At 41.0% G+C, this 22,720-nt stretch overlaps 3 protein-coding genes across 3 annotated transcripts in view; 2 read left to right on the forward strand and 1 right to left on the reverse strand.

The window, feature by feature from the left end:
• Positions 1-12,852, forward strand: part of notch3 (notch receptor 3) — a 28,999-nt gene extending 16,147 nt beyond the window's left edge. Inside the window, exons 10-33 of the mRNA XM_072369477.1 lie at positions 678-791; positions 1,766-1,999; positions 2,188-2,298; positions 2,388-2,580; positions 2,742-2,887; positions 3,134-3,367; positions 3,459-3,611; positions 3,737-3,965; positions 4,647-4,848; positions 4,961-5,117; positions 5,200-5,384; positions 5,506-5,638; positions 5,751-6,008; positions 6,101-6,213; positions 6,324-6,841; positions 6,930-7,256; positions 7,349-7,497; positions 7,586-7,814; positions 7,946-8,036; positions 8,131-8,299; positions 8,394-8,698; positions 8,833-8,980; positions 9,092-9,189; positions 9,309-12,852. Of these exons, the coding sequence (XP_072225578.1) occupies positions 678-791; positions 1,766-1,999; positions 2,188-2,298; positions 2,388-2,580; positions 2,742-2,887; positions 3,134-3,367; positions 3,459-3,611; positions 3,737-3,965; positions 4,647-4,848; positions 4,961-5,117; positions 5,200-5,384; positions 5,506-5,638; positions 5,751-6,008; positions 6,101-6,213; positions 6,324-6,841; positions 6,930-7,256; positions 7,349-7,497; positions 7,586-7,814; positions 7,946-8,036; positions 8,131-8,299; positions 8,394-8,698; positions 8,833-8,980; positions 9,092-9,189; positions 9,309-10,793 (5,981 nt within the window). The 3' untranslated portion in view covers positions 10,794-12,852. The remainder of the gene's footprint in view (positions 1-677; positions 792-1,765; positions 2,000-2,187; positions 2,299-2,387; positions 2,581-2,741; positions 2,888-3,133; positions 3,368-3,458; positions 3,612-3,736; positions 3,966-4,646; positions 4,849-4,960; positions 5,118-5,199; positions 5,385-5,505; positions 5,639-5,750; positions 6,009-6,100; positions 6,214-6,323; positions 6,842-6,929; positions 7,257-7,348; positions 7,498-7,585; positions 7,815-7,945; positions 8,037-8,130; positions 8,300-8,393; positions 8,699-8,832; positions 8,981-9,091; positions 9,190-9,308) is intronic.
• Positions 12,853-13,327: 475 nt separating this feature from the next.
• LOC140273841 (retinol dehydrogenase 8) lies at positions 13,328-17,346 on the reverse strand. Its single transcript, XM_072369514.1, has 7 exons — positions 17,205-17,346; positions 15,816-15,958; positions 15,561-15,722; positions 15,288-15,467; positions 15,093-15,186; positions 14,747-14,930; positions 13,328-14,614 (listed from the first exon to the last, which is right to left on the reverse strand). Exons 2-7 carry the CDS (start codon positions 15,910-15,912, stop codon positions 14,405-14,407), a joined length of 927 nt encoding a protein of 308 aa, XP_072225615.1. The 5' UTR covers positions 15,913-15,958; positions 17,205-17,346; the 3' UTR covers positions 13,328-14,404.
• A 2,672-nt stretch (positions 17,347-20,018) lies between these two features.
• soul5 (heme-binding protein soul5) lies at positions 20,019-21,736 on the forward strand. Its single transcript, XM_072369517.1, has 7 exons — positions 20,019-20,116; positions 20,257-20,316; positions 20,446-20,527; positions 20,616-20,736; positions 21,130-21,266; positions 21,353-21,516; positions 21,619-21,736. Coding segments are annotated over exons 1-7 (642 nt in total). The 5' UTR covers positions 20,019-20,114; the 3' UTR covers positions 21,695-21,736.
• Positions 21,737-22,720: the final 984 nt, after the last annotated feature.

A 22,720-nucleotide genomic window follows, 5' to 3' on the forward strand; every position in this document is an offset into this window, starting at 1 on the left:
GTTGATGCAGGCAGTAGAGGAGGAGGAGTGGGGTCCCCAAAAGAGAAAACAATCCCTCCGTCTCCTCTAAACCTCCCATTAGCTACCCAGGCACCAACACACACAAACTATCCTGACGGTGTTAATCAACTGAGCAGTGTGCTACCAATGCACCACTTCACCTCCTTCTGGTCACTGCGCCCAATGATTTCAAGCCTGTTCAATTTCTTAAACTTTTCACTATTATTATTATTATTATTATTATTATGTTGTTGTTGCTGTTTTTATGTTTTTTGTTGTTGTTTCTCCATACACCACAAGTCTATAGCCTTTCAGGGATGAATGGTTATGATTTATAGACTAAATGTACCATAACCTGGCTTGAGTTGTTGCCGCATAAGTATTTACCTGCCCAGATTTTTCATTTCACCAGTTGGTAATTTTGATGAGGTGTTTTTTCAGAGCTGCTTTGACTTTTAAGTCCCTCACACTTTCTGGTGGTGAGCTAAGCACTGGACTTAATGCACAGATGACATGTCATTAACCAGTCGAGACACTTCCATACCCCACCTTAGCCAGACGTACCCATAACCTAAGCAGAGTCCTCTGCCCTTCTAAGAACTGCCCTCTGACCTTATTGTGGACCCTTTCACTGGACCGTCTGTCTGACCCTTAACCTCTATGTTTGTATGTCCCAGGGTTTACTGGCACCATGTGTCAAATCGACATAGATGAATGCGCTAGCACACCCTGCCAGAATGGAGCAAAATGCTACGACCGGCCCAATGGGTTCGAGTGCCGCTGTGCTGAAGGTAAGGTTGTGTGACTAATAGTTGTCAGAGTGTAGTTGTTGAGCACTGCACAAGTCAAGATTTCTCCTCAGACAGAAGAACAGATGATCCTGAACCACTTGCTTGGTCTTTGCTAATCATTAAGTGTTTTGAGGGGTGATCTATTTCTTTGAATGTATGCTGGCCAAGCAGACTGACTCGAGGCCCCTAATCCCCCTCTTTCCCTCACTGGCTCCCAGGATCATGGGGTCACTGAGCACTAGCAGTTGCTAAGAAAGGAGCCTTGGTCATCCCCCTGACATCTGTTCATCTGTTAAAGCCCCATACAACACCTTATGCTGCATCTTAACTTTCATTCCTTCACATGGAGTCATCTCTATGTTCGGAAACACAGCCAGATACATTCCTTATACAGATAATCAAAAAGGCTGTATATAGAAGCTGGTTGCGTATATACACTGATTTTAACATGTTTGTTTGCACCTACGCCTACGGAGGAGCATGTTTCATTGTTTCAGTGGCCAGCTGCCTGGTATTCGCTGTGTTTGTGGGCCCCTTCTGTTGAGTGAAGTGCCCCTGTTTGACATGGTGCTGTCTATTGTTCCCTCCACCACTGAGAACAAAAGCAAGACTGGGAGGCCTGTGTAGAGCCCTTCTTTACTGCTTTGCCCAACTCAGCATTGCACTGCACACATACTAGACAAACCAACAGTTACTTGCCTGACCCCCAGACACCGTTGACATAGAATCCACAGTGATCAGAGCCTAAAGCAGAGGAAGCTTATGAAGAGAAAGTAGAAAGTAATGCGATGAAGTTCAGCATAGTAACAGATAAAATGGGGAACAATGACAAAATAAACAAAATATTAATAAATGAGATCTAGAATGAAACCATTGAAAATTGTTTGGTACCTGGAGGGATACAATCCAATGATTGGTTTTCAAGCAGCAAAAGTATATTATCTAAAGTCTCCTTTTATGCTTTTTTCTCTTAGGTTATGAGGGGACACTCTGCGAGAGTAATATCAACAACTGTCAACCCGACCCATGCCACCATGGTACTTGCATAGATGGCATTGCTAGCTATGCATGTAACTGTGATGCTGGATATACAGGCTATCGCTGTGAGAATCAGCTCAACGAGTGCCACAGCAACCCCTGTCAGAATGGGGGCAAGTGTGTAGACCTGGTCAATAAATATATCTGCCAATGCCAACACGGAACCTCAGGTGGGGGGAAAAACTCAACACACATACATAACACACCATGTACATTTAAACCAGTCATTTAATATTTGTAAAAACATGTAGTTGCTCTTAGGGTCATGACAAGAAAAGTAACATTTCTACTATTTTTGTTTATGTTTTTTGGCTCTGCAATATACTGACCCTAATGAAAAATGTCCTTATCATTCCAGGTACAAACTGCGAGATAAACTTTGATGATTGTGCTAGTAATCCATGTGATTATGGCATCTGCAAAGATGGCATCAATCGCTATGATTGTGTCTGCAAACCTGGCTTTACTGGTAAGGCCCTCTGAAGTTTCATATGTCAGATGATAAAATTAGTTCACAATCGAAAAACTGACAAATGATTCTAACATTTCTTCTCCCAGGTCCAAAATGTAAAGTGGAAATAGATGAGTGTGCATCCAGTCCCTGCAGGAATGGGGGAACGTGTGTTGATGAAGAGAATGGATTTCACTGCCAGTGTCCTGAGGGCTTTAAGCCCCCTTACTGTTACTCTCAGGTGGATGAGTGTGGCAGCAGCCCATGTGTCCATGGCTCATGCAGAGATGACATAAATGGGTATGAATAGTTCCAGCTCTTTTTAAAGTTTAGTGACATATTTTTTGTGATCAGGGTGCTAGTATGTGGCTAGTGCTCCAGCTTTCAGTTTGTACATCAGGTCTAAATTAGTTCACTTTCACAAACTAGCATATTTTTGATTATTGATCTTGTTTTTCCAGTTATCGTTGTGACTGTGAGCCTGGATGGGTTGGGAAAAACTGTGACTTGGATAGAAACGACTGTTTGCCAAGTCCTTGCCAGAATGCTGGCACATGTATCGACCAGCTCAATGGTTTCACCTGCAAGTGTCGCCAAGGCTTTAGAGGTGAGAAAAAGCTATTGTACTAGCCAAACACACAGTTACCATAAATTTTGAAGAGTACAACACTATCACCCCAAAAGAAATGTTACAAATGATTGTTCTGAGTAGTTTCCTCCTGGAAAGGAAATTGTCTGCCTCCCCCTAGTGGTGTGTTAAAAATATGCAGATACATTTACCAGTTAGATTCACCAGTTTCAGACTTATCAAATTTTGCTCTAAATGTTACAGTTTCATTTGTACTTTTGACAGGTAACCTTTGCCAGGTGAACATCAATGAATGTGCATCCAGCCCCTGTCTGAACAAGGGCACCTGTGTGGACGGTGTGGCAAGTTTCACTTGTATATGTGAACTTCCGTACAGTGGACCCACTTGTGCTGAGGTCCTCACCCCTTGCTCCCCTAACCCCTGTGCCAATCATGGAGTCTGCACCCACACACCAGACTACTTGGGCTATCAATGTAACTGCCAGCCAGGATGGCAAGGTTAGGAAACTTTCCACTAATGTATTGTGAGGTAATCTGCTTTGAAGCTTACAAATGAAACCTCACTCTACCCATTTTTTGCTATCCTCAGGTCAGTTGTGTAAAATAGACGTGAATGAATGTATCTCAAACCCCTGCAAAAACCGTGGGACCTGCATTAACAGGCTTGGAGACTTTGTGTGCTCTTGCAGAGCAGGGTTTACTGGGCTGACCTGTGAAACAGACATCAATGACTGTCTTCCGAGTAAGTGGCTGATAAACATAAAAGCATATTTGTTATATGGTACTTGCATATATAGACAATATGGTATTGTCAGTCACAAAAGCAGTATATTTATTGTATTTAACCAAAGTTATCTCTTGTTGCAGATCCCTGCCTAAGTGGAGGTTCGTGCTCAGATGGTGTGAACTCGTACCACTGTAGCTGCCTACCAGGCTTCACAGACCCCCAGTGTGCTTTAGAGATCAATGAATGCCAGAGTTCTCCCTGCAAAAATGGGGGCACCTGCACAGACTATGTTAACTCCTACACTTGCACCTGTCGGCCTGGTTTTACTGGCTTCCACTGTGAAACCAACATCCCCGATTGTACTGACAGGTGAGTGTGTATATTCAAGTCACGAAAATTCTCCAGAGCACTTTAAGACTTAGTTTAAATTTAATTTACAGATCCATTCACCCGATTATCTAAAGATTGTCGGGTGGAATAAGTACTTGGAGGATTGCTTACGTGCTGAGGTCAATTTACTATCAAATTTAGGGGTTCCAAATTATGGAATAGCTTTTATCATCTGGCAAAGAACTGCTTCTCTATCAAAATGTTTCAAAAGATGTTTAAAAGCCCATTCAACAGTTTTGAAATTCTAATTCATACATGAAACACAGTTTCATATCATGTTCATATTATTGTTTTTACATTGCTATTTTTGTTATTGTCATTATAACTTGTTGTTGATGTTATACATGTTTTTTCTATTATCAGTCTGTTATTACTTTATGTAGTTATAATATTCTCTGTATGTTAATTATCTATTCCTTATAATTATGAAATTTTAACTATAGGTGGAGGCAGCCCATCTGGGTTTTCTCCCTCTCCCTGCACTTCACATTATTTGCTATCTTTGTTATTTTTTATGTAATTTTAACTATTCAAAAATAAAAGAATAAAAATGTTTTAATTATAAACTTTCTCATGTATTCCTGTAAGTAAGTATTTAATATGCTCAAAGATTTTGTACATTCAAGTCCTCATTTTCACTCATGCTTTCACTCACCACAGCTCTTGCTTCAATGGAGGGACATGCACAGATAAAGTCAATGGATATTCCTGTACCTGCCGGTCAGGCTTCACCGGCTCCCACTGCCAATATGAAGTAAATGAGTGCGACTCCCAGCCTTGTCTCAATGGAGGCGTCTGTCAAGATGCACTGGAGTCCTTCCGTTGCTCTTGCCCGAAGGGCTATACTGGCAATCGTTGCCAGGTACAAACAATTAAAGATACTTTTGAAGAAATGTCTTGCTAAGAGCTTGAGTTCTAAAATGTTTTAGGTAAAACCTTTCTGAAAATTTTCCATCGACCTCTTGCCTTCCCAGACACCAGTTGATTGGTGCAGACGATCATCTCCATGCCAAAATGGAGGACGCTGTCGCCAAAAGGACGCTTCCTTCATCTGTGACTGTACTAACGGTTGGTCTGGACGTTACTGTGATATCCCCAGAGTCTCCTGTGAAACAGCTGCGCGCCAGCGAGGTATTTTTCATCTGCTGCACATTTGCTTTCTCCATCTGATTTTGTACTCTGGAGTGAATTAAGTAAAACTTTTCCTAATTAGGGATCCAAACAGATGAACTATGCCATCATGGTGGCCACTGTGTCAACACGGGGAATACCCATTATTGTAAATGTCCCTCTGACTACACTGGAAGCTATTGTGAAAGTCAAGTGGACCACTGTGAAAGCAAACCTTGTTACAATGGCGCCACCTGCAGGGGATATGTTGGCGGTTACCAGTGTGATGTGAGTCTATCGCTTTGTATTGCAGTGTTCTTTATGGTCAGATTTCAACAAAGTTGGTATTCACTTGTTACTTTTTTACAGTTGTGGAAATGATGTGTTTGTCATATGCCTATCATTGCAGTGCATGCCGGGCTATACAGGACAGAACTGCGAGATAGAAATCAATGAGTGCCAGTCTCATCCATGCCAGAATGGAGGCACTTGCATTGATTTAGTGGGCCATTACATCTGCTCCTGTCCTCCTGGAACACAAGGTACGCAAGACAAACACAACAGAAACCAGTGTTTCCACTAATTAGATGTCACCGTGTTTAAACAAGAAATAATACACATATAATAGTTTATGATAATGTTATCCTTTTAAAGGTGTTCTCTGTGAGATCAATGAAGACGACTGTGCGTCATTCCTGAGGCTGCGTGGTACTCCTCCAAAGTGCCTGAACAATGGTACCTGTGTGGATAGAGTGGGTGGCTATCGCTGCAACTGCCCCCCTGGTTTCACAGGAGAAAGATGTGAGGGAGACATAAATGAGTGTCTCTCAAACCCCTGTAGTTCTTCCAACAGTCTTGACTGCATCCAACTGCCCAATGATTACCTCTGTGTCTGCAAGCCTGGCTTTACAGGTTAGACAGTTCACCTCATCATATTATGGTTTTCAATGTGCATTCGCTGTATGTAAAATAGTAAAGCTTTACTATCCGTATGTTGTTTTTAGGTCGGAGGTGTCAGAACAGGTTCGGTGTGTGTGAGTCTCAACCTTGTCAGAATGGAGGAGTCTGTTCTACAACCAGCAGCTCTTCGCTGGGATATACCTGCACATGTCAGCTTGTAAGTTAGCAGTCATGTTGAGCACCTTATTTGATTTTGCAGTGTATAAATTGCACTATTCATACAGCATTTACAGTTCACAAAGTTTATAAATAATGTCTTATCTTTAGGGTTATACCGGTCCAAATTGTGAAAGAAGCATGTCCTGTCGGGAACTGTCCTGCTATAATGGAGGAAGCTGTGCACTTACCACCAGAGGGGCACGTTGCACCTGCCTCCCAGGATATGGCGGACCCCAGTGTCAGCATCACAGCAATGAAGGGTGTTCCTCCAAGCCATGCCGGAATGGAGGGTTATGCACTGAAGAGACCAGCTACCCATTCTTCCACTGCCAATGTCCAAGTGACTGGACAGGGAAACGGTGCGAACAGAGCAGATCCTTTGAGCCCTCATGCCCATTGGCCGACTGTCATCGCAAAGCCAATGACAGTGTTTGTGACAGGGAATGTAACACATATCCTTGTCGCTGGGATGGTGGTGACTGCTCCCTTGCAATGAACCCCTGGGCTCGTTGCGCAGACCCTCTCTGCTGGCGTGCCTTTAACAATAGCCAGTGTGATGAGTCTTGTAACAACGCCGACTGCATGTATGACAACTTTGACTGCAGAACAAAGGAGAAAGTTTGCAAGTAAGTTTACTTTTACCAGTAAGGATTCCTTTGATCTATACTGATTTGAGAGTACCTTAGCTGATTGTTTTGTTTGTGTTGTCTCCAGTCCAATATATGAAGTCTACTGTATCGACCACTATGCTGATGGACTGTGTGACCAGGGCTGTAACACAGAAGAGTGTGGTTGGGATGGCTTGGACTGTGCACGGAAGATTCCAGAAGAGCTTGCTGAGGGCGTCTTGGTTTTAGTAGTCCTTCTGCCTCCAGAAGAGCTTCTCCGTACCAGCACGGCTTTTTTGCAGAAATTAAGTGCTATTCTGCACACTTCAGTGCGCTTCAGACTGGACCACAATGGAGAAGCAATGATTCTCCCCTACACCCGCAGAGAGGCACGCCTGAAGCGGGAATTACAGCCTCAACAGGAGGTCATCGGGTTAGTCAGATATACAGCTAACATAAAAGCTGATTCCTTTCCTGTGGAGTGTACAATATTAGGGTTAGTAATACTTTCTGCTTTTTTTGTAGGTCTAAAGTCTATGTGGAGATAGACAACCGTTTGTGCTCTCAGGGTTCAGAGGATTGTTTCCCCACAGCTGACAGTGCTGCAGAGTACCTGGGAGCCCTGTCCGCTGTAGAAATGCTCCGCTTTCCATATCCACTCAAACAAGTTCGCGGTGAGTGGGAATGCATACTAAAAACATAAAGGACTAGTTACATAAATGAGGCACAAATATGTAATTACTTCCTGTTATCTTACCACAGGTGAAAGGATCCCACCTACTTATGACTCCATTCCACCGTGGGGAAAGCTGATGCTAGCAGGGATAGCTTCACTTTTTGTGTTGGTCATCCTTGTGATCGGCATGTTGATTACTCGTAGAAAGAGAGAGCACAGCACCCTCTGGTTCCCTGAAGGCTTTTTCCTTAAGAAGGAACCCAGCAGTAACAAAAACCGCAGAGAACCTGTGGGCCAGGATGCTCTAGGAATGAAGTGAGTTATTTGTGTAAATGTTAGTACTTACTATGTTGTTGGGACTGAATTATTAATGTAGTGCGGATGGGAATTTTTGTAGGATGCCTTTCCTACAACTTACATTCTTCTGTATTTTTATATGTAAACAGACACATGCCAAAAACTGTTGAGGAGTCTCTCCTTGGAGATCACAGTGACCAGTGGATGGACCCAGACTGTCCAGAACCAAAAAGGCTCAAGGTTAGTTACGTAACTCTTTCGTGATAAATCGTCATCATGCCTTGAACTTCACAATTTGAACAGTTCATATAGACAAATTGTTGTGTGAATTCAGGTGGAGGAGCCGAGTATGCTGTCAGACAGTGAAGATGCAGTGGACTGCAGACAGTGGACGCAGCACCACCTTGCAGCTGCAGACATTCGCGTACCACCCACTATGGCTCTCACACCACCTCAAGGAGAATTTGAAAGCGACTGTATGGATGTTAATGTCAGAGGCCCAGGTTGGTAGTGGACTATTAAACATTGATTTGTAGATAGATTTTTATACTTTTCCAGTTAACCACAGTGTTCACCCTTACCGTTTTCATCTTCCAGATGGTTTTACACCCCTTATGCTGGCATCATTCTGTGGAGGTGGCTTAGAGCCTGAGGTGGCAGAGGAGGAGGAGAGTGAAGAATGTTCTGCCAACATCATCTCCGACCTAATATACCAGGGTGCATCCCTCGCTGCCCAAACAGACCGCACTGGTGAGACAGCACTTCACCTGGCAGCTCGCTATGCCCGTGCTGATGCTGCAAAGAGGCTGCTGGACGCCGGGGCAGATGCTAATGCTCAAGACAACACAGGACGCACCCCACTGCATGCTGCCGTGGCTGCAGATGCACAGGGTGTCTTCCAGGTAACCAAACATTAACACAGTCTGTTTATTGCCAACATCAGTAGTAGAAATGCCTGTAAACATTTTAGTTCTTATGTGCAGTAATTGATATTTGTTTATCATGACGTTGAACTAAATATTTCCCACCTCTTTAGATTTTGATTCGAAATCGAGCCACAGATCTTGACTCCCGTATGTACGATGGCTCTACTGCACTGATACTGGCTGCACGGCTGGCAGTAGAAGGCATGGTTGAAGAACTCATCACTTGTCATGCTGATGTTAATGCAGTTGATGAATTGGGTAAATATGTGTGATTTTTCACTCAATGTTCCAGTGCAGATCTTAATTTCTATAATCGTGTCAATCCTAAAACAACTGATGTTTATTTTTACTGTTTGTTCTCGCTTGCAGGTAAATCTGCTTTGCACTGGGCTGCCGCCGTTAACAATGTAGAGGCCACTGTTGCCCTGCTAAAAAATGGAGCAAACAAAGATATGCAAGATCTCAAGGTGTGTTATTGGTGTACACTGTTTTAACCATTGTGCATTAACATGGATTTGATAGAAAAGCATGTTTGTTTTTAACACAGCCTATTTATTTATTCATTTCATCTTTTCATTTTTTTCAGGAGGAAACCCCTCTTTTCCTTGCAGCTCGTGAGGGCAGCTGTGAAGCTGTGAAGGTGCTGCTTGCTCACTTTGCAAACAGAGAAATCACAGACCATATGGACAGGTTGCCAAGAGACATTGCTCAGGAGCGCATGCACCATGACATTGTGCAGCTTCTTGATGAGTACAACACAGTAAGGAGTCCCCAGGGCCATGGAGGGCCTGGACACCACCTCACTGGGGGGCACACTCTGTCCCCACTTATGTGCCCACCAAGTGCCTTCCTTCCTAGTCTGAAGAACACCCCGCAGGGCAAGAAGAACCGTCGGCCTGGAGCAAAGGGTTCCAGCTTGGGAGGCCAGCATGCCACCAGTCTCAAGGAGTCAGTGAAGGCTCGCAATAAGAAGCTAACCCTGGACATGCAGAGTGCCTTACTTGATAGCTCAGTTACTCTGTCTCCAGTTGACTCACTGGACTCACCCCACGGGGGAGCTAGCAATGCTGGCTATATCACCAACCCAACTTCTCCTGTGGCCATGCAGTCACCAGGGCTTTTCCACTCCTCCATGTCAGTCCCAAACACCCCAATGGTACATAGTAGCATGTTGGAAGGAGGGGGCCCCTTTGCTGTGTCTCTTGCACAAATCAATGACCTAGGAGCTGGAGGAATGTCCTTGCAGGGTCATGTCACTATGGCTTCAGATGCCACCCATGGCTATGTGCTAAGTTCAGGCCAGATGGGGCTCAACATGGGCATGGTCAGTCCTGTCAGTGTGCCTTTTGACTGGCACAGCCGCATGCCCCCCTCCTCCCAGTGTGGTCAGCAGGTTGTGAATATTGTGCAGAATAGCCAGGCAGGCATGCACCCCCAAAGTCCAGCCATGCAGCAGCAGAACATGCTGATGCACCAGCAGCAGCTGTATCGCAGTCCCATGCTCCAGCCCACACCAGCCCACACCTCCACTCCCACCATCAGCCCTGTAAAGTTGCCTTCTATTGCTGAGCAACAGCAGCAGCAGCTCATCAATCACAACATAACCAACCAGCAAAACATTGCCCGAATGGGCACTTCCACTCCACCAACACCTCAGACCTCACAGCCCCCACCATCCTTCTTCCAGCAGCAGCAGCTGCCTCAGCAACCCACTCAGTCACAGCCTCCTGCTCAGCCCACCCAAGGAGCCACGCCAGCAGCCCAGCCCACCCAGGCCCTTCCCTCCCAACCAAGTGGCAGCACTGTAGGAAAGGAGGATTATCCGACCCCTCCATCCCAGCACAGCTATTCATCCGCACTAGATACCACACCCAAGCATTACCACAATTTGCCCAGTGAGCACCCCTATCTGACCCCCTCTCCAGAATCTCCTGAGCACTGGTCCAGTCCTTCCCCTCACTGTGTCTCTGATTGGTCAGATTCTACACCCAGTCCAGCGGTTGCTGTCCCCAACCAAACCCAAATTACTCAAATTCCAGATGCCAATGGCAAGATGCAGGTGTTTGCATGAAGATCCTCTGGCCTCTGCCTGAAAAGGGAGCTGGGGTAAAAGAAACTTTGGACTGGCTCTTGGGCCTGTCCGTGTTTTTATATGTCAGCCTGTTTCCAAGATTTTCATTGGATTTGGATTGACACTTTTTATCACGAGGACCGTCTGCCAATGATTTTTGCAGAGAAAAAAAAGTAAAGGGAAATGTGTGTTGTCTGAAAAAACAGCAGACAATTTAATGAAGTAATTCTGTCACAGATGGACTTGTTTTTTATTATAAAAAATGTATATGAAGAAAACCAAGTCTTTAATTTGAAAGACTTTGGGACACTCCTAAAAACTAACAAACATTTTAAAAGTAGATAAGAGAAAAAGAGAAATGTTGAAGGGAATTCATTTATTTTTATTTATTGTTTTTATCTATCTGAATTGCTTTTTAGTTTTTTGTCTGTCGTAGCTTCTCAGATAAAGTGCCATCAAGATGTTAAACTGGGTTCTAGCAAATACATTTCAAGAGTTGCTCTGCAGTAGTGATGCTTGCGTGAGTTGTGGTGAATAATTACTTTCTATATGAGTATTATGAGCAAGAATGTAGATGAGTGTCTCTGAAGCACTTCAAGTGACCAGCCTCATAGGGCAAGTCTAAGTCAAATCCAACATTTGACTTCAATGGATATTTATAATATATGGGGGACATTTATAGTTGATTTGCCTTATAATCTTTAAGAAAAGAGGAATAAGCAGAGAAAAAGTTTAAGTGTGATGCTTCCATTTTATAGCTTCTCACTGGCAATAAAGATTCTTAATACCAGCTTTTCTGCCAACTCTGATAACTGCAGTTTTTAAGCATTTTCCAGTCTATTTATGTTCCATACATAACTCTTATTTCATATATAACTTTTTTGCCTATAAAATCAGCCTCTCACTGCCCTCATGTTTTGTTTTTGATTGTTTTATATTCTGTATATTTGTTGAAAACCACAAATAACTTTTTTTTTTTTTTTAAACATCACTTCAGATGTATTAAGCTATGCTTATATCGGCTGCTATTTTGTATCACTCTTCCCTGCAAACATTCCTCCGGTGTTCCTGCCTTGCTGAGTTTGGACGCTGTGCCTTTAAGTGACAGCCAACACAGGACAGACCCGGACGACAGACTGGTTGAGTTTGTTAAGCCCATATCCTGTCCTTGAGCAGACTAAATGGACTGTCTGTAGCAGTTGAGATGTCAGTGGTGCTCTCACCTTGTCTCTGCTGGAGTCTGCAGTGGAGTGTCGTACAATGTGGGGGTGTGGCTGCTGAGCTCTGACTGCTTATGCCCTGTCACTCCTCAGGGAGGTGTTTTATGGCATGCGGAGGGACAGTTCCCCTGCATCTACAGTAGCTTCCAGTCCAGGGACCATGGAGCTGCATCTTCAGAAGATTGTTAAAAAAGACTGAGGAAGAAAACACTACTATGTAGTGCTGCACCCTTTAACTTTTTACAAAAATCTGAGACGACGCTCCCAGTCATCCTAACGGCTTGTAAAATGTCTGATCAACTCTTTTGTTTTCATGTGACCTGAGCATGTAGGAGAGTTTATACTCACTTTAACATGGCATGCACATTTCAACAAAGTCTTTTGATAATGATAGAATTTTGAGAAAGTAACCTTTGCATTTTTATCTTGTCTCATCATGAGCAGAGATGTTTAGGCCACCACCCCTAGCTACTACTTTTGTGGTGACTTAAACATTGCCCCTAGTTGTGTCATAGATGGAGTTTATCTTTAATTCATTGTCTTATCCTGTTCATTATAGAATCTGACATGGGAAGCATGTTGTTTATGGTCCAGTTTCTATCTTACTTACAAGTAAAACAGTTATTTTGTTTGTTTGTTTTAATGTTATATATAACTGGTCTTACTATTTCCCCACCAGGTCGCACTAAGTGTTTTTTGTACATTCAACCTTTCAGTTTCTGTTTGTAAATATGTTTGTTCTGGGTAGATCATTGCTTGAGAAGTCTTATGTTTCTAAAATAATTGTTATGTACTAAAAAGGACAAAAATAAAGTGTACTTCATTTAGCATTATTTGAAGCCAAGGCTTGGTTTGATGTTTCATTGGTCTTTATATTAGAGGAGTCATAGATATGTTCTACCATTATTCATTTCTGTGCTTGTTAAAAAGTAGTTCAATATCATTGTATAAAGACTTTCTACAGTCAAAAGTTGTAAAATAAGTCACTTAAAATAAAAACTGTAGGTAACTACATTTTTGTGTGCTAATGTTCAGTAAGTGTTCATTTATATAATACTATTAAAAAAAAGATGGTTGAAGTAGTATTTTTCTCTGGGCACATCTGTTAACTTCTGTGTATGTCTAAAAAGTTATTGTCACATATTTAACCATCATTAGTTAGAGCCTAAGTCAAAATAAGCTGCTTTTATGGTTCAAAATAACAAATTAAGAACAAAAAGAGATGAACATCAAGGAATGAAAATCAGGGAAAAGTCATTTTATTTGCTCAATTAGACTTTCAAGAGGTAGAAGAAAAGATGAAGATTGGTTGGCTCAGTGCTGAGTTTGCGCTTTGTTAATTCACTTATGGTTATAGTTTAAGAGGAAGAGCAGAAGGTAGGTGCTTAGAATCTCAGCTTCCTGGACCACATGTCGAGGTGTCCTGGGGTAAGATACTGAACCGCATGTTACCATCCATCTGTATGTAAATATGTCTGGATGTCAATACCATGTATCAGCTGAGTTTAATCAGTGCTGTGTATAATTGGCTGAATTCTTTATCTTGGGGGTGATAAAGCATCCCTAACCTCTTTACTGTAGAGCACATAATCTTATATAAAGAGCTGCAAAAGGATAAATAACACCAGACTGTTATCCAGGGCAGTCCAGAGAAATGAAGGTGGCATTCAGCCGTAACAAAGTTTATGAGCTTCACCCAAGAGATCATTAAATGTAACCTTTTATAGGTTGAGTTGTCAGAAATACAATTTCCAAGAGCAAATATTTGGCTATGTTTGTGTGGGACATTCACTGACTTTTGTACATTTAACAAAGACCTGTACTGTTACTCTGGAGAGGATGTGTGGATGGGACAGTTTAACATATAATGCTGGAATTAGCTGGGTGGATCTTAAAAGATATGAATACTATTTGAAAGTCATTGCAGTGAAGAGTGAAAGTAGTTTTTTATTTTATTTTGTGATAAATTGCATTACTAATTATCTGATTGTTACACATAGGGAATGGTACTAGAATATTTAATAAAATGTTTCTAACACCATTATAGTACATTAGATAATATTTTTATAACCTTGCTGTTGTTTCCCTGAAATTAAGAGTAAACCATGTAAACTAGTTACAACCAGTATAAGATTAAACAAAGTATCCATCAAAGAGTAGGCAACAAAGTCCATAAATATGTGAAAATAATTACAGATGTTACAGACTACCATGTTTAGAGTTGCTGAATTGATAAAATTGGCCATTGCCATGTTCACTGCTCCTCAGCAAGAACTCTGTCACATTCATATGGAATGTCATATTCAATTTTTTTTAAAAAACAAACAAGGAGCGACCAGAAGTTGTAGATCACACAATCAAACATTTCTATTCTGAGCAGTAGTCAAACTATCAGTATTTCCCTCCCCTCCTCTGCAGTATGCGTAGAACCCCAAGAGTAGCATTGAACACACTGTCGTGTTTAAAGATCATCTTATAGAAAGTGTCCAGAGGCAGTCTGCCTGTTGGGTCTGCATGCTTCAGTGCAGTCATGGGCATGTACAGGCGGTTGGTCTGGTGCCGCAGAGGAGGCTCTTTAGCTATGATCACTTTATGTGTTTGCTAAATATAAAAAAAGAAAGAAAACAAAGTCAAAACCAGAAGAAGCTTCCTCATTATACCTTTTCACTGACACAAGACACTTTTCTGAGAGACCTTTTAAACTAAAATGTCATTAAAACTGTTGCCACTTACCTCAGCCACTTCCTCTGGTGTCTGACCTAATGAGGTGAAGACCTTTTTAGAGTACGGCAGGTAAATTTCACGGAAGATCCTCGCAGTCTCCTCATCAGTCTCTGACAGATCCATCTTCTCAGCGTCTTCATACACTTTCTTTTCAAACTCTGTTACCACGGGACCTGGCTCCACTAAAGTGGTCCTTGTGACAGAGATAGAAAACATAAATCTAGGACCAGTGTTCCATTACAGACGTAAAGCTGTAAAAATCGGACCAATGTAGGCTTACTGATAACTCAAGTTTTACTTGTGGGCTGGTTGCATTTTTAAAGTTGACTTATTTTTTTTCAGGACATGTAATCACTTGATGTTAAACTTCATTGCTTGGACCGCCAGACTTTCACAAAATCCTTCCACGGCAAATTTGGAGGCGGAATAGACATCGTTGAACAGGAGTCCTGTGTGGAAACATTAGGAGATGTGTCAGCTCTCTTTGAGATAACACCAGACCTTTAATTGTTAGCTCCGGCATGGATTTCACCAAGATAAACAAACATACCTTGTATTCCCATGACACTGCTCATCACCACAATATGACCACCCTTCCGCTGCTTCATGTCAGGTAGCACCTCTTTCACCAGTCGTGCCAGGCCAAAGAAGTTGGTGTCAAAGAGCTCCTTCATGGCAGTGATACTTTGGCATTCCAGTGGCCCAATCATGCCAACACCAGCATTGCTCACTGCAGTGACACAATGTTCTGTTAACAATAGCTACTTGCAAAAAAATCCTAAATTCACTTATGACATGGCTATGAGACAAAGAGGAGACAGACCCAGGACATCCACTTGTCTGTTTGGCAGGCTGTTGACACACTCTTTGATGGAGGCTTCACAGCAGGCATCCAACTCTTTGATTTCCAGGGTTTTATGTAATGAGTCACCTGCTGCTTTCTCCAAAGGCTCCCGTTTCCCAAGATCTCTCATTGTGGCAACCACTTTATCAGGCAAATGAACACACATGATGTCAGTATTGTCAGTCACTCCTATCCTCTCATTTTTTAGTTGAGTCAGAAGAGTGAATGGCTGACCTTTAAAGCGTCTAAGCTCATCCTTGGCCAGCCGTACAGCCACAGCCAAGCCAATGCCGGAGGAGCACCCAGTCACCAGCACCCTTCTAGTTCCCATCCTGGCTCACCTTTGATCGTAAGGCTCAGTTGATCCCTGAAGATAACTGACAGTTCAAAAGATATTATGTAACTGCAATGTCATTGTACAGTTAAGATCTTGTAAAAAGGTATAATATGTCAATTTTTGGTTAAATAATTGACATTAATCAGCTCGGTTTCTTGTCTGCATTGAATGCAAAGCATGGTAACTGAAGACAAACAGTGACTGAAAAAGAGTTGTTAAAAAGAACTGCACTGCAAGGTTTATGGTCTAATGAGGTCCATTCAAGAAAAGCAAATGTTATCCCTCATTGTTCATTTCTATAAAATGTTTTTCTCTAAATGTACTTTCCCAAAATGCTGCTGCAAAATAGCAAATCTCGATGAGGCTTTAATTGCTGAAAAAGTGATCCATCATAAAGCTGTTATCTACAACAACAAACGTATTCTTTTTTTCCAGTGACTGCTTGCAAATTTATTAAAAATCAACATATCAAGTCCCATTTTGTAAGAGGTGATACTTCTACAGGTAGACATCAGTGTGTGTTTTTGTAGATTTGTTCCTTGTCTTTAATCTGATTAATGTGTGATGGAATGTTAAACTGCTTATACAGCCAAATGCAAAGATCTTAAAACAGCACATGCCTTCAGGATAAGTATATAAGAGGCAGTATCATAATAACAATGCCGAAATGTAATCAGTGTGCCATATAATGAGTGTTTCCTTCATTAAGATAAGTAAACATGGGAGGATGAACCTACAAAATAACAGAAAAAAAAACCTGTATATTAACTGGAGGGATCACATCTTTAAAATATCACAATGTACAAAAACACTGTTGCAAACAAAATTTCTGCATTTAGCTTTTCTTAAGTAAGCCTTGACGTATCATTAGCAGAATCAAAAGCAAAACAGACTGGCTCTTTCTGGATGATAGTTATAAATGCGCGGGTCATTTCAGTCACTATAGGCTCAAGCCTTATTAAGCTGCCTTGACTTGTGTAGCTTGGTTGAACTGTTTAATTTACATGAGTGGCTCTTCTTTAACCTCGTTCATTCGAAAATTATTTGCATATATTTCTTTACAGAAAAGGCAGCCATTTAATAAGTTGCATAAATGTTCTCGTGTGTAAGGTTAAAAATTCTTCAGGAAAAGGAAATCATTTTAACGAGCTACTTTGAAAGCGTCGTTAAATAACGTCCTACGCTACATTGATATCAAGGTCACTCTAAAACTGCGAACATATAAGTTAAGAGACACGTATCGAGGCCTGTATATGTTCTTGTTCGTATTATTGCATTATACCAACCTGCAGAGCGAACAGAGCCTCCCTCTCTGCGGGGGAAATGGAAACAAAAACAGACTGTGGTGATCGGATCGATGGATTGGGACAGCACACTGAGAGCAAACACGGCCAACTCTCTTACATCGGGACGCGCAGCTACATAAACTCAGGGATTACTTAAATGGGTCAGGTCGGCTCAGTATGGGAGTTGTAGTTCTTTGAGAGACGACTTAATTTAAAACCATAGGACATTTGGCGATGTTTGGGTTTTGTTGTTTTCGCTACAAATGCTGCCTAATTTTGATCTTTATAATGTGTCGTAATAAACTCTCCTTTCTATAATTTCCAAATAAAATAAAAATAAAAAAAAGAGGACTAGGCGACTGTAAGTTGTACATCAATTAGTTTAGTAACTGCTTCTGGTAAGGTTAGATATATTTCACATTAAGATGTGTGCGTCCTATCCCTGTTGCATTAATCGCGATTCGTGAAAAACAACTCAGCAAGACAGCGTTTAACTAATTATTGCAGTTCCTCACAATGGCCACTGGAGGGCTCACTTATCATTCTAGGATTCATCAAAATTCAGCTAGTTATCAATCAATTGAAAAGATGGCATGTTGAACTTTTTTTTTAGAAACTCTGGCTACCGACCACCGTCTAAAACATGCATGTTAGGTTAATCGGTATCTCTGAAGTCACAATAGGAGTGAGTGCGAGTGTCTTGGCCCTGTGATAGACCGGCAACCCGTCCAGGGTGCACCCCAGTTTCACAGTTCCACTACCTGAAACATGCTTTAACCATGAATGTTACAGACCAAATCCCTCAGTGTCATCGACTGAATGTTTATAGCCCTAATAAAATGTTCCCTCTTGGATTAATAACAACAGAGCAAGCATATGCGTTGTTGTTGTCATAGCTCAGTGCCACTAATCCCAGAGAGCCACAACAATTAAATGGCTGGCACAACAGCAGGGCCTCCCTTAAGTAGAATGCTGTACCACCTATGTTTTGTGTGTACTGGAACTACATTACAGCAATAGAGTGATAAATGACATAGCAGATTCATATTCATGTTCGCAAAAGTATGTTATATAACGACTTTGGTCATTAGTCAAATTGAAGGAAAAAGTCATTTGTGAGTTTTGTAACATGGAGAGAGTTTCACCTTCATGTCCAGTGTGCTTTGTCCCCAGTGACAAAAGAAAAATCTCTCAGTATTGACATGCTGTTGAGGACTACTTGGGTTACAAAACCACTCGATCTTCAAGTTCTTTGTGCAACCTAACATTTTAAAACAGGGTTTTCTGACATGTGCAATGATTGACAATGTGCTTACATAAGTAGTATAACTCAGACAAAAGAATACATACTGGTGTTAGAAAAAATAATGCTTCTTCTGAATTTGTTCTGCTCCCTCGAGCATTTAAACCAACAAAAATAAATATTTGTGGAGGTAAAGTGTGTAGGTCCTAATTGTCAACTATTAGACAATGAAATGTTCCTTTTATTGCTTTATTGCTTGTTTTACAGAGAAAGCAGACCCCACTTGTGTCCATACTACATCCCGAATAAAAGTCCCAACTGTTGCATAATTCGACCAGCAAGCAAAACGTGAGGCCTTTGACATCAGCTGAGGGGATTTTTTTTTTTAATGGTATAAAACCTTTTCTGAATGTGGCTGGAGACACACCAGAAAGGTGCCCTTCAATAGTTTGTTGATTTGCTTTTATGAGATGTATTTACTTCAACTATTTAAGAAACAAGGGTTTTATTGTTGAGAATAATTTTTTGATCTCTTGTCCATTGTACATGGGCGTGTTTGGGTGTTTTGTCTTACAGGTGCGTGAATTTTCTTGAGATGAGAACAAACAGCAAAGATCCGGTGTTCTGCAGGTACAATACCTGTATCGTGTGGGCGCCAACAAAAGACGTAGACAATGTCAGCAATCCTCTTGAGACATGAAAGCTTACATAGCTGGTCCATTATTTTGGTTTCAGACATGTGTTTTCGTCTATTGTGTAAACCGAAAATAAGGGGGTCATTATAATATAGTCTGTACAATGCAGTGGTAAATAATATTGCATGGGAACTAGACACTTAAGCCAGTTTCTCACGTTGTTCTATCTGACCTGAACAGATGATCTCGTCAGGTGGCCAGTTTACCAATTTATCTGAAAAGGGTTCAGTTTTACATTTCGTGTACTTCTAATTCTAACCATGTAATTGAGGATGGGTGCTGTTTAAGAACATCATATTTGCACTTGACAATAGGAAAACAAGGCTGCTATTTATCCTATAGTGCATCTGATTTAAAATCTTTTGAAAAAGGGGGGAAAAAAGTCACATAGTAGTGCATAATTATGACAGGAGGCACTGGTGATTGACTCAGTGAGCAAAAGCTAAGCTTTAAAAAACCTAAACCAATAGATAAAATATTTTTTTCTTCTTTTATCATATCATTTTCCTGTTGTGACATGTGTCGAACCTGCAGTATGCCGCAGGTTACACCTACATGTATGTAAATGTGAACACCACACAGCATTGGAAGGTTCTAACTGACCTGTTCGTAACGTTGTTTAAAGTCAGCCAGGAAACATTACCACTTTTCTAACAATCTGATGGCTTGTGTTAAATTTTGTAATGTGTTGACATTTAAAAACAAAATAAAATTGCTCTTGGATCGACTTTAGCTTAGACTTATGTAACTTCATCAGATTAGGTTACAAAATTTAAATGACACAGAAATCCTTTCCAGATTCCCTTGTATCTGCTATCCCATTGGTCTGCTTACACTCGATTGTCTGGTACGTGTTATGTGTTATGGGAGTGTCCAGTTTTGCTTTTATAACCTGGGTGGATAAATACTTGTTTTAGACGGAGCTGAAAATATTCTGTTTCTGAATACAGAGAAATACAGCAGTCAGCCACGATGTAAGTTTTATTCAACAGTTTGTCTTCTAAGAAAATAACTAAACAGAAATGTAGTGGTGTGTGAACAATGCGTTAATATTTTAAACTTGTCTCGTTTTTATTAGTTCTAAGTTAATAAATTCTCCATATGTGTGTCGCAGGATTTATCTTACAGGGCTTGTTGGCTTTCTGTTGGTTCTTACAGCTGAGGCCAGAGTTGGGTAAGTAAGGTGGACTTGGTCAAGTTTTTATTGTGTGTCTGGTACAAATTATTTCTGGCTTGCCTCTTTAAATCTTATAGTATCTGTATCAGTGAGCTCAAAAACAAAAAGCCTCTCTATCTTTTACAGAAACTCCTCTCAGTTAGAGTTCTGCACTGAGACAGAAGAGTGCCTGCTGTTTGATCTGGTTTGTGAGACGGACAAGTATGAGGTGAGCGTCTCTGTGCAGGAAAAGAAGCTTTTCACACTTGAGGTGCACAAAAAAACAAACACTCCATGTGCTTGTGCATGTCTCTCAGGTGCGTCACTATGACTCAGTGAAATGGATTTCAACTGACATGACTTCTTACGCCATGGAGTTTGCTGCACCGAGGGCTTTTTCACGGCTGTTTAAATACATCACTGGAGAGAACGAGGCTGGTATGTATGCGTGTGCATGTTTACATCTTTTTCTTTCTTTTATCGTAAAAGCTTTTATTGAAAGTTGTTATTATGTAAATGTTAAAGAGGGAATTGTGCTCAAGTATATAAAGTTACAAGTACAAATAAGCAGTGCAGAAAATCCTAATGATACACACTTCACATACAATATACACTGTATTTTTAAACTAGTCATAAAACATCATTTGTGCTTCAGCTAAAATTATAATGATTTCTGACGCAGCCTGATTGGCAGTTATTGTACAGAGAGAGCAAAGGTAGGGTTGCTGTTTTGAATCATAACAGGTGCATTTGCTGCCTGTCTTTTTTGCCTTTAATATGCCTTTATTCACTGTTTCTTATATCTTTGCTGTCTTATGTGTTCATTTTCAGGAAAGAAAATTCAAATGACTTCCCCTGTTATTGTGAAAATTCCTGAAAAGAAATTTTGGGAAAGAGGTGCCTTCACAATGAGTTTCTTGCTGCCAGCTGAGCATCAGATGAACCCCCCCAAACCCAACAATGATGATGTAAGCTCAAACTTCCTCAGATTATGTTTGGATTTTTTTCTTTGAAGTCAAGCTCTTGCAGGTAATGAAACTTTTCTAATTTTCAGGTTTACATCAACGAGATGCCAGAAATGAACGTGTATGTGCTGACCTATGGAGGATGGATGACAAGCATGGCTGACAACAGGAAATCAGATGAACTCTCCTCCGCACTTAACTCTGTTAATGCAAAATACACAAAAGGATTCCACCATGCTGCTGGATATAACAGGTAATACAGTCACAGTATGTTGAAGAAAAATGTTTAAGAAAGTTTGAAAAACCCTCAATATGTTGATTTTATGTTCTGATGCATTTTATTTTCTTCTTGCAGTCCAATGACAATGTTCAAAAGACACAACGAGGTGTGGTATGTTGTTGAGGGAGACCCCGTGTGCCCCAGCAGCTAATGACTGGGTCTGATCTCTTCCTCTCTCTTGGAAATTGTCAGCCCTGTGATGTCAGCAACGACTCATATATATATAACCTGCCTGTGAGCACACAGATTTAAGATATCTTATGAATAGAAAAGTTTTAGACTACCTTTTTTAGACTGTTTTAGTTTTTTTTTTACTCAATAAAATTACCTTTTTGCAACTATTCCTCTGCTTTTTCATGATTTATCCACCATTTTGGACTGTGGGCAGCCTCTGAGTGGCTGAATTACAGTGAAGCCACCCAAGACGGAGTATTGTGCAGTTAGTTGATTTATTTTTCCAAAATGTACATGCAAATCAGGGTCAGCCTCTGAACAAACAGGCAGCTTTTCACATAATCTCCTGCTAACAGGACTAGACCACTTGACACCTGGTGTTTCCATTTAAAAAAAACAGTTGTGCCATAAAATTCTAACGTTTCCTGTAAGCAGAACCATCCACAAAATACCAAATCATAATCAAGAAGAATGTATTTGATAGAACCATGTCTTAATCTTAAAACTAATTTCTAACACCTTGGAACCAGAGCAGACTAACACTCCCCAATCAGTGTATTTTTAAACTTTTAATGTACAAAAGTGCATCATGATAGGAAATACTCCTTCATGATATGAACTGACACACTATAGCAGCTGATTTAACATTAGACAAAACATACAGCTTTGCGCAATTTCAATTCTATGCCACAAGATGGCAATACCAAGTCAAAAAGGCCAATGCCTGCAGGATTCCACTTGAGCCCTTATCAGCACTTTAGATTTTCAGTTGATGTATATTTGAACAGTTCATGAAAATGTAATCTCTGAAAGTAGGGGGGCATTGTGGACTTTCTTAAGCTAAATATGCAAATTGAAATAGATAAGAGAGCACTTTTTGTCTCTCTTTTTTAAAAATGTTATATTTATTTACAAGCTAAAGTGTGTGTGTCATAAATATCCACCTTTGAGCTAACCTGTGGCTTTGACGTCACTATGAGGCTCACCAGATCGGCTTGCCAAT

Source organism: Leuresthes tenuis, unplaced genomic scaffold, assembly GCF_036924035.1.
Source record: "Leuresthes tenuis unplaced genomic scaffold, fLeuTen1.0.hap1 SCAF_17, whole genome shotgun sequence".
NCBI lineage: Eukaryota > Metazoa > Chordata > Actinopteri > Atheriniformes > Atherinopsidae > Leuresthes > Leuresthes tenuis.

What these genes read in the sequence shown, in the direction of transcription:
- soul5 (XM_072369517.1), top strand. An exon ending in CACTGGAGAGAACGAGGCTG is followed by an intron (nt 20,737 to 21,129) that starts GTATGTATGCGT and finishes GTTCATTTTCAG; the next exon opens with GAAAGAAAATTCAAATGACT. An exon ending in CCAAACCCAACAATGATGAT is followed by an intron (nt 21,267 to 21,352) that starts GTAAGCTCAAAC and finishes TCTAATTTTCAG; the next exon opens with GTTTACATCAACGAGATGCC.
- LOC140273841 (XM_072369514.1), bottom strand. Translation starts at nt 15,912, where the DNA reads ATGGGAACTAGAAGGGTGCTGGTGACTGGGTGCTCCTCCGGCATTGGC. An exon ending in CAGACAAGTGGATGTCCTGG is followed by an intron (nt 15,468 to 15,560) that starts GTCTGTCTCCTC and finishes GTGTCACTGCAG; the next exon opens with TGAGCAATGCTGGTGTTGGC. An exon ending in CACCAGAGGAAGTGGCTGAG is followed by an intron (nt 14,615 to 14,746) that starts GTAAGTGGCAAC and finishes TTTTATATTTAG; the next exon opens with CAAACACATAAAGTGATCAT.